The sequence below is a fragment of the Styela clava genome, chromosome 9 (assembly GCF_964204865.1).
Source record: "Styela clava chromosome 9, kaStyClav1.hap1.2, whole genome shotgun sequence".
Lineage (NCBI taxonomy): Eukaryota > Metazoa > Chordata > Ascidiacea > Stolidobranchia > Styelidae > Styela > Styela clava.
In genome coordinates this window covers 12,744,128-12,754,461 of record NC_135258.1, presented here as the reverse complement: position 1 = coordinate 12,754,461, position 10,334 = coordinate 12,744,128, and the positions used below count along the sequence as shown (strand labels likewise).

Below are 10,334 nucleotides of genomic sequence, written 5' to 3'. Positions count from 1 at the left end.
AGAGTTATATATATATATATATAAAAGACTAAATAAATTATATACAGAAACAAGAGAGCTATGCTCAAATATATGGACACGTAGCGCCACCCAATGGCAATGATTTTGATGACGTCATAGCGAAAAAAAAGTAATAGCCTTCTGGAGAAAAATTTTATCTTCAACCACTGAAAATTTCAAAGCAATTGGTCCAGTATTCGAAGAGAAAAGCGACTTTTTAAAAACGTGTCAAAGAACAAGAACAACAACAAGAACAACAAGAACAACAACAACATAATATTGAAACGATCGTTATGTCCACTACGTGTCCAATAATCTGATCAGAAACAGGATATGGGAATTAACCAAATGAATTTTAAAATTCATTGAATTTATTTTTGTGGATGGAAGTTTGGTATACTGTATAGGGTGAAACAAATCATCATTAGGAAAAACGACCAACAATAAATACAAAGAAAAAAGGATTTTAGGCTGATAAATTTTGCAAGTCTAAAAATATATATTATAGTATAACAGTATTATAGTTTATAAGCGATTATGCCATGCAACTATAAACCAATAGTAAAAGATCAACTTAAGCAAACAAAGCAAGTCAACGCAAATCATATAAAGAATAATTTTGATCCCCATTCGGTAGCCAAAAGGGGGATCATTTCGTTTGATGTTTATAGCTGGGGTAATGAATAAACTATGGTAACTAAACATTGATTTAAGACGAAGTTCTTCAGGGAATTTTACCAATACTGCTTATTATCCGTTACCGGTACACATCTGTACTTTAATCTACCAAAACCATCACCGACATTAACAGTACCGGTAGTGCGACATTTAAATCTACGATTTTTTTCAGTTGGGCATTAAAATTTTGGGTGTCGCTGCTTTATAACCAGCTTTAGTTCCCGCGCTCCAAGTAAAACTGCATGCTTATCTTTTTTCTCGTAGTTTACATATTATTAAATTGTACTGCTAGAAAAAATTAGCTTGGCCGTTTGCCACTTCTACTACGGTACTTACGATAATATGCCATTCCGAAGTGAACCGAATATTAATTCCGACTCCTCGTTCAACCGTTGTCCTGGTTTTGATTTGGTAAACATTCTCTGCGGTGCTCTTCCTAACGTTGCTTTTTTAAGCTCAGTGTCTGTGAGTTACGTTTGCCTGTTTGTTGTGGTTACATATTGTGAATCTGGCTTGTTACAGTATATATACTGGGACTCAATCGGGACATTCTTGTATTAGTTAGACTGCCCATAGCCATAGCAAACAGTATAGAGCAGGCCAAAAGTATGAAGGTAGCCCGGATTCAGGTAGGCTATTGGATTTCAATTTTTATTATAGGATAGATATTATAATATATAGGATAGGGTAGGCCTATTATAAAAGATAATTTTTGCCACATTGCATTTTGCTTCAAAGTGTTCAAACTATATGTAAATTTAAGGTATTTTGTTAATTTTATGATCCAGTAGACTATAATATAAATGTTTTATTGAGCATCCACACCCCTCAGTACAGCACACTTTACAGATTAAGAAACATTGTCTCGTTTCAAAGAATCCCATTTTACCGATGAACAAACACCCCTTCTTTCGGGAACGTCTAGATATGTTGTCCCTCAATATTGGTAAAAAAAATAGAGTACGGTAAAATGAGGTTGCGCAAAAAACTACAAAGAAGCGCAATCCAAAACGCGGTCTTACTACTTACTGAATAGAGCGCAGAAGAGCACGAAACAGCGCGGAAAAGAGGGAAACATTTTTCTTTCATTATTCATTGGCGTCCGTGAAATTTTAAACAATTTGATGGGAAACAGTATGCAGTAGTAGGGAATGATCACGAGTTTATATCAGTAATCTTTAACATCTTTAAATAACCTCACATGACGTAATATGAGCACACCAATAAGCAAAATCAAAAAAATTTTGGAACTCCAGAAGTATGTGCACCAAGATGGCGCACAACCTGAACACAGTATGTGTACCAGGTTAGGGTGCGTCATGAAGTATGTGCACCAAGATGACGCACAACCTGAACACAGTATGTGTACCAGGTTAGGGTGCGTCATGTTGGGGTATTTAAAGATGTTGAAGATTATTGATATAAATTCGTGATCATTCCCTACCACTGTATACTGTTTCCTATCCAATTGTTTAAAATTTCAGACGCTAATAAATAATGAAGAAAAATGTTTCCATCTCTTCTGCGCTGTTCCGTGCTCATTCCCTCTCTTCTGCGCTCTATTCAGTAAGTAGTAAGACCCTCTATACCGTCATCATTGAATTCCTCTGGAAAAATAATCCGATTTAAGGAAAAAAATCTTTGAATTATTTAAGCTTTTTTTAATTATTTGTTGAGAATACTTGCGAAGTCTGAAATTTGATTCCTGGCTTCAAGGAATTTAAAATTTATACATTACCTGCAACCATGGTGAGTTTGAAAACATGACTATGGCCCCAATATAAAAAAGATGCATCAAATTCCTAATCACTGGTGCACATCTTGTTTTGGCTTTAGGTTTGAGAGGTGGATTGAGAGAGTATTAAGAAAATGAAAAAAAAATCCATGATAGGATTGACAAAAATTTGATGGTTTACTTTCTAATTGCTTTGTATCAACAAAATTCAGTAATAAATTGGAAAATAAATTTGCAATCGAATGTACAAGAATAGTTTCTCTGATCTTTCAAACCTATGGAAATTTATTTTTGGATCAATTTGATTCTAATTTTCTTTAAGACATTTTATAAAAATTTATAAGGCCGAATGTAAGATGTAAAGAGCATTTTAATATAATGTGTTATGAATTTTTTGAAGCTTATCATAATCTGAGTCTCTCTGTCTCTGTCATATTTTATCAATCAAGTTATCGATCAAATTTTGTTGTTGAGGGCCTAATCATGTCATGTTATGCTGATAATGCCTTCGAAATAAACTTATAATCATATCATACTGTATAAATTTATACTTTCATGTTCCTTGATTGCTTCAAACCCATTCTTTATTAAAATGTATTATATTAGAAAGATTCAGTATAACTGAATATTTATCTTTCTTCAACACCAGGTACTACTTCATGATTTGGCTTTTAAATGCTTTGATATCTCTGTAATAATTCTGAAGTGATTGGTGTAAATTATTTAATATTATATTCTATACATCTGCTTCATTGGTACATCCTTCTTTTTTATTAGATTTGACTTACAATTCAATGGATCAATTTTCTAACATGATTTGTGATTCTAAGCGGTGATAATACTTCCTTGCCATATGTAAGCTAAAGCCGGTAGTGGTAATCAATATGGATTTAATCACATACCTTAATCACAGCTAACACTATTGGTGTTAAAATGCCCATATCTAATTTTTTCAGATGTATATTCATCTAATTTTTTAAGCTCATATTCATCCTCTATTTCATATTTTACAGTATAATCATTGCAAACGTTTGATTAAAAATGTGACATACAGTTAATTTTAGCAGGAGTTCATATTTCTATATGGAGGGAAATGTTTTTATTCTAGTTGAGCGTATTCATTTTACTTGTGCCAATTTTTTTTTCTACCTCTACTTATAGCAGCGATTTCTAAACAATAGCCATTACCAATTGATATATAGGATAGGTGGTCCATAAAGTCTTTTAAATTTTTTAATTGCAAAAGGAATATATCGATACCGTATATTGTTTTGGCCTCCACAGATGTATTGAATAAAGTAAAAATACTTTAACAATTACTGATTAAAAAACAACATTGAAATTGTAAAGGGACTTCATGAAACCCTGTATTTATGATTTCAAATATCTATGCTGACATCTGTATTATATTATAGACATTGATATCTATTAATCCACAAAAAAGGTGTATTGTGTGTTGTGACTATAATAATAATATTACCATCAGAGTTATCTCATACAATGTCAAAGAATTTGGAATATAAAAGGTATATTATGTTTCATAATCCAGACAAATTTCTCCTTCATAGTGATAGACTTCATCATGGACTTCAATAAGTTTTGACAAAAGAGAAGACATATAGTGTTGTGACCTTCATTATTCATACCATTTTACTTTCATGAATTATTGAATAGTTAATGTATAATGCTGATATATATGGTGAAGAATATTAAAGCTAATGCTCTTTTTTTAACCCTTGTAGCGATTTTATCGGTCTGCTAGAAGCATGGTATTGATTTCATCCCGATAAAGATCAGCATAATATGCGTACATGCAGCACAGCTAATTGTGTTCACAGTGGTTAACACAAGATTCAGTTATGTGTAATCATAATTAGACAAGTATTTTTAGGGAAGATTTTCTTTCTAGTATAGTTCGAGAAGCATAATTTCTACACATAGTAAGGTTGCCTACGCACATTCACCCTAGAGTAAAATGCAACATCAATTCATCAAACTTCATTGTATATCATATAGGTATATTTAAAAACTGATCAGTATTTTATAAAAGCAAGAGAAGCAGCTGGTCAACTTTCACATGTGGTATCAGCTGATGCACTTTGGAGCATTAACAAATTTCTATATTAACTGACCTAGAAAACTCATTTAACTAATTACTATTGTTTCAAATTTAAAATGTTACCATAATATTTTTTTTTATCATTTAGTATTAATTTCTCCTTATATTAATGATAAACATTCGATAATAACTATGATCATACTTGAATCTTTGTGATAATTGAATGATTTCATATGATCCGATTTCTAAGTTGTAATTTCTTGGGAAATCAATCGAGATTAATTGAGACTTAAATATGATGCGTCAAATAGGACTTCTACCTGCAGGATGTCAACCTTGGTTCTCAAATATGATTGTAGGTACAATGTCAAAATTTGCATACTGTTCCACAATGGCAGTCTACATATATGAAACCTCTTCTTCCAGTCAGGAGTATAAGTTAACAGCTATCAACGCAGAACATACAAAGACAATATCTTCTATTGCATGGAATTCAAGATGCCCTAATTTAATTGCAACATTTGGTGCTGACTTGAAAATAGTAATCTGGGATGTCTCAAAACAAAAAGTAATCGCACAACTTCCAAATGTGAAGGTAGTATCTTATTGTATTGATTGGATCAACGGGCAGCCTGACCCACAAACAATTTCTTACATTGGTGTCGGTGGACAGTTAGAATCATGGAATATAAGTACTGGTAAAGTTTCTGCAGTAAAAAATATAACTTGTTCTGGTGGAGGTAAAGTAACTATGTTTCGATGGCATCATACAAAGCAGAAGACAATTGCATTTGGACATCATGATGGCAGTATTTCACTTATTATCCAAGGGAAGAGGAGAATTTTGAAGTCTGCTGACAATGATGAAACTGAGGATCCTGTAGTTGTATTAAGCTGGGATCCATTATCCAATGATTATCTCCTCGTGGCAAATAAATTAACTGGCATCCGCCTTATTGATACAAATAGTGGTTCAGTAATTTCAAATTTCTTTTTACCAAGTAGGGCTGTTTCCACTTGTTGCTTCTCATGGATCAACTCAGCTCCAGGTATGTTCTTAACTGGAGACAAAGAAACTGGAACACTAAGGCTTTGGACGGTTGGCCAGGATCAGCCGCTCGAAAATTTCAAAGTAAAAGGCACAGGCTTCAATGGAATTCATGTGCTTGATGTTACACAAGATGACAAATTCTATGATGAAAATTTACAGCCAAATTCGATGCAAAGAAAGAGTTCGCAGTCGCAAGTTTCTTCTCATTCTGTACCTCCTGCTCATGTTGTATGTACATTTCGTGATGGTGGAGTTGGTCTGTATGACTTGCAAAAGAGGAAATGGAAATTCTGTAAAGATCAAGGACATATTGAGACCATATTTGATTGCAAGTTTAAACCAGATGATCCAAGAATGCTAGCTACGGCCTCTTTCGATGGTACAGTAAAAATATGGTCAGTGAATGACTTAAGTGCAGTCAAAACATCTGTGGGAAATGAAGGTGTGATATATTCTTTATCCTGGGCACCGGATAATTTGAACTGTGTTGTTTGTGGTACTCGACGTCATGGTGCTTTTGTTTGGGATTTTACAAAAGGAAAGGTAATAAAAAGGTTTTCAGAACACGGATATGCAGCTGTTTTTTGTGTTGCTTGGAACCAGAGAGATTCTCATCGAATTGCATCCTGTTCAGAAGACAGCTATTGTATTGTTCGTAGACTTGATGGAAAAAATGTACAGAAATATCCACATCCAGACTCGGTTTATGGCTGTGACTGGAATCTCTTTGATAAGAATATATTAGCAACTGGATGTGAAGATGGCATAGTCAGGATCTGGAACGTTTCCAGCGATGTAACGACAACGTGTACCATGGAATTAATGGGTCACACAAAAAAGGTCTTCAACATCAGGTGGCACCCCCTTGTGAAAGATATTCTTTGTACTGGGTCAGATGATTGCACAATTCGGATATGGAATATTGCCAATAATGGAGATTCTACATGTATAGGAGTTTTGTCTGGACATACTTCCAAAGTTCGAGGTTTGACTTGGAATCATGAAATTCCTCATCTTTTGGTATCTGGATCATGGGACAGCACAATACGTGTATGGGATGTTAGAGAAGGCAATCAGAAGTGCTTAGAAGTGGTAACTGATCATGGTGCAGATGTGTATGGTCTTGCTTCACATGTTTCAGCACCTTTCCTTATAGCCTCTACGTCACGTGATTCCACCGTTCGTTTATGGACACTTTCTTCTTCCTTAACATTACTGTTTGCAAAAATTATTGTGGGTCATCCCCTTGATGACATTCGAGCATCTGCCACTGAAGGTTTCGGAAGTCAATCCGGATTAAAATTGGCTGGAAGTATGTCAAAACAGATTGTTCAAGAGTTGAAGAAAAAACAGAGGAAACCTATTCTGAAACATAGATGGTTTTCAGAGCTCTTCTGTGCTATACCTTCCCTAGAAAATCTCTGGGATGTTGCTTGTTGTTCCATGGGCACAAAGGATGGTTCACTTTCTACTCAGTATAAAACTGGAATATTGCATACGAGCCATATAACTAAATACAAAGCTGCAGAAGCACAAGAAATAGAGCTGTCTACAGCAAGTCACTCTTCTCCTGGAAACCGACAGCAAGAAGCTGCGTTAGAAATAGCTTCTAAAATTCATCTCAAATTAGGAAATTTACAGCGACACTGTGAATTGCTGAAGACTCTTGGTCGATGGGAGACTGCTTTGTCACTTGCACCTGGTGTATCCATAGAATACTGGAGAATTCTGGCAAAACAATATGCTAAAATTCTCAAGAAATCAAATGATGTGGAAGCGCTAAGTTATCAAATTGCAACAGGTGATAGTCAAGCATGTATTCACGATCTGATTTTAGCAGGAGATTATGAAGATGCTCTTGTAGTTGTGCAAAGTGCTATTGAGTGTCGCACTCCTTCATATGCTCCTGTTCCGAAATCTCTTCAAAATGGTGATACAAAGAGTGAAGAAACCAGTGATGATACTATTGATAGTGATGATTTAAAACGGTTGAGGACTTCTTGCATTGAAAAACTGTGGAAAAAGAAGTACTCAAATGGGGATCCATGTCGGGCGGCAACTTATTTAGTTTCTAACAATGATGTTGTTGGGGCTATGAATTGTCTCATTAATGCAAATGAATTGCTTCTTGCATTATGTGTTGGGCAGGCATTTGCTAACAAGAGCACCTCCAGTTATTTGGTGGAAGCCTCAATTCTATTTTCAAGGAAACTTGAAGCTGAAAAGCACTACTTTTTTGCGGTTGAGATTTTAAAAATACCACTGTCTGAGGGAAATGTGTTACATCAAATGTGGAGTCCTATTCATGCATCATGTGCAAGATATGATGGAGATGATGCCCATAGAGAAAATTTGTATATCTATGCAGGACTCGAATCCCCTATAATTTTTCAGCAAAAAGGTAAACAATTTCAAGAAGACGGCCAAAAGATAGAATCAATGTATTGTTTCCTGCTCTCTTCCACGCCTGAGCTTGGGTTGAAAATTGGCTTGGAATTGCTTTGCAATGAGCTGAAGTCAAGTTCATGGACATTGTCAACCCCTTCTGTTCTAAGTTTAGAAGCAGTGTTTTCTGTATCCTCTAAAATTCTTTTAAAGCCAGATGAATGTCTAAGTAAGAACATTTTACTTGCAATATCAGCGTATATGGGAGCATTGAAAGCTATCAACAGTGGATACTTTTCTGTTGTCACTCCCTTATTTGAACATGCAATAGCAATGGCTGAAAGAATTGAATTGATGCCCAACAGCAGCAATAATACATTTCCGTTCAATTCTCAAGAACTACGACAAGATTTAGCTGAGTGGAAACAATATGTTTCTTCACTTAATCAAAAACAGGTGAAGAAGGAAGGTGTTGAAAGAGAGCAATCTGTTGAAAAAATTCTCCATAGAGCAGAAGTCGAGACAATGGTGATTGATCCTGCAAATGAAACGATTGTTGCTGGATCAGGTTTGCCATCTCATTCTGACGTTAATATTTCCTCCTTAACGAACAAAAGAATAAGAGGACCAGTGTTTTGGTTGGAGGATCATAAAACTGTAATATCACTCAATGAAGCCATTATGTGGGCGAGAGTGAATCAGTTTTCACCAACGGGATCTGGAGAGAGAATAATACCGTTTTAGTGTTCTTGATTTTGTTTTTAGTTCAAATCATAGCAGAGTATCATATTGCTTTATAATTATATTTTTATCAAACACCACTGTCTCATCAAATAATTAATAGTGTTTAGATCTCGACTAGTATTGCACTGTTTTTTTATAATTTGCTTATTATTTTTTTACGTTGTGCGAGGTGTTAATTTTAGGATTTTGCACATATTGGTTGTTTCTTTTGTGATATGTTTAGAAAAACCTCACACTGGTATGAAGATGTCACAAGTTGAAGGTGATCAATGGAATAACGATAGCTTGCCACCAAGGCCTGACTCCAAATTTAAAAAAAATAAATCGTTTTACATTCGTTCGCTGGGAACGTCGGTGATCCAGATTATTTTAGTTTCATTTAAAGAATTCAATACTGTCTTTTGGACGTCTGAAATTGCACTTTTTGTTAGTTGAAAATTGTTTCGACTTCCATATGTGTCAGATGGATCTGGCACAGTGAGCTAGTAAACTAACTCACACACAACCTGGAAAATACATCCATTTACCGAATTTACAATCGCGGAAATTTGTTACTAGAAAAGATAATTGCGCCAATCTGATAGAATAAGAGGTGTCTGCTTTTTAGCAGTGCGTTGTATAATTTGAATATTATTTAATGCCATGAAACTGGGAAATTGAAAAAGCGGCGGACCTTCGCTTGTGCGATGCATTTCGTACGACTCCATGGCTGGTAAACAACAGGCTGAAAGTGGGTACGAGTATTGTCGAACATAAGTTTATTTCGACTCCGTGATTAGCGTAACAGTAATTTAGGTCGAGGTTAAGGTTTTGCCCAAGAAGCAGTAAGTGTTCTCTCGTTTAAAAGTGTTAAATTAGTTCACAGAAACGTATGCACACAAAACTTCAGGGTTATGAGGAAGTAGAAAATATCCTACGCGGGAGACTGTAGATAAAATAATAAATGGAAAAAGTTTATAAAAATTGATTGCCGCGTCATATTGATAATTTTACAACAGTTGCCAAATTGAATATGAATATTGTAAATAAAAATATTTATTAAAAATGATATCGCCAAGCTGATTATGGTTGGAATCGAATGCCAAATTGACCAGAGGTGGGCTAGGCCCAAGTTTGATTATATCACACTATCACACACATTGTTCAAGTCAAATCCACACCAAACCCTTAAGTAAACACAAAATACATTGCGGACATTAGAAAAAAAAAAGCATATCAATTTAGAATCACATAGTTAAGATAGGAGAGCTGATATATATATATATATATATATATGAGCTCCTTGGTATCCGAATAAATAAAGTTATGCCTTATTCGAAGATGACGATGTTTTCACGCTGTATATACATAATGTCCTGACATTTAATTTTTGTCTACGGAAAGATAAAATACAATTACAGACCAGGATGAAACTGGAATCTGCCATTTCTATATGCAAAACGCCATCTCTGGCGATGCCGTAATATTGTACAACAATGAAATTAGGCATCAAGTGTCGATACCCTGATTGCCCTGCGTTGGTTAGAACTATATGAGACAATATTAGTAAGATGGTATCCCGAAGTTTCCGTCATCGTGTGGACTTCTTATCATTCGCTTTCATCCATATTCAAGTCTACGAACCTGGAATAATTAAGTAGTTATCTATTCTATTCATCGACATGGGTAGTTCGCTATTGACC

General features: G+C 34.9%; 1 protein-coding gene across 1 annotated transcript; it reads left to right on the top strand.

Annotated features, from left to right (window-relative positions):
- Window positions 1–4,620: 4,620 nt before the first annotated feature.
- On the top strand, window positions 4,621–9,700 carry LOC120340218 (WD repeat-containing protein 17-like). The gene has a single exon (XM_039408513.2). It carries the CDS (start codon window positions 4,768–4,770, stop codon window positions 8,650–8,652), a length of 3,885 nt encoding a protein of 1,294 aa, XP_039264447.2. The 5' UTR covers window positions 4,621–4,767; the 3' UTR covers window positions 8,653–9,700.
- Window positions 9,701–10,334: the final 634 nt, after the last annotated feature.

Coding starts and splice junctions, on each gene's coding strand:
- LOC120340218 (XM_039408513.2), top strand. CDS start 4,768: ATGATGCGTCAAATAGGACTTCTACCTGCAGGATGTCAACCTTGGTTC.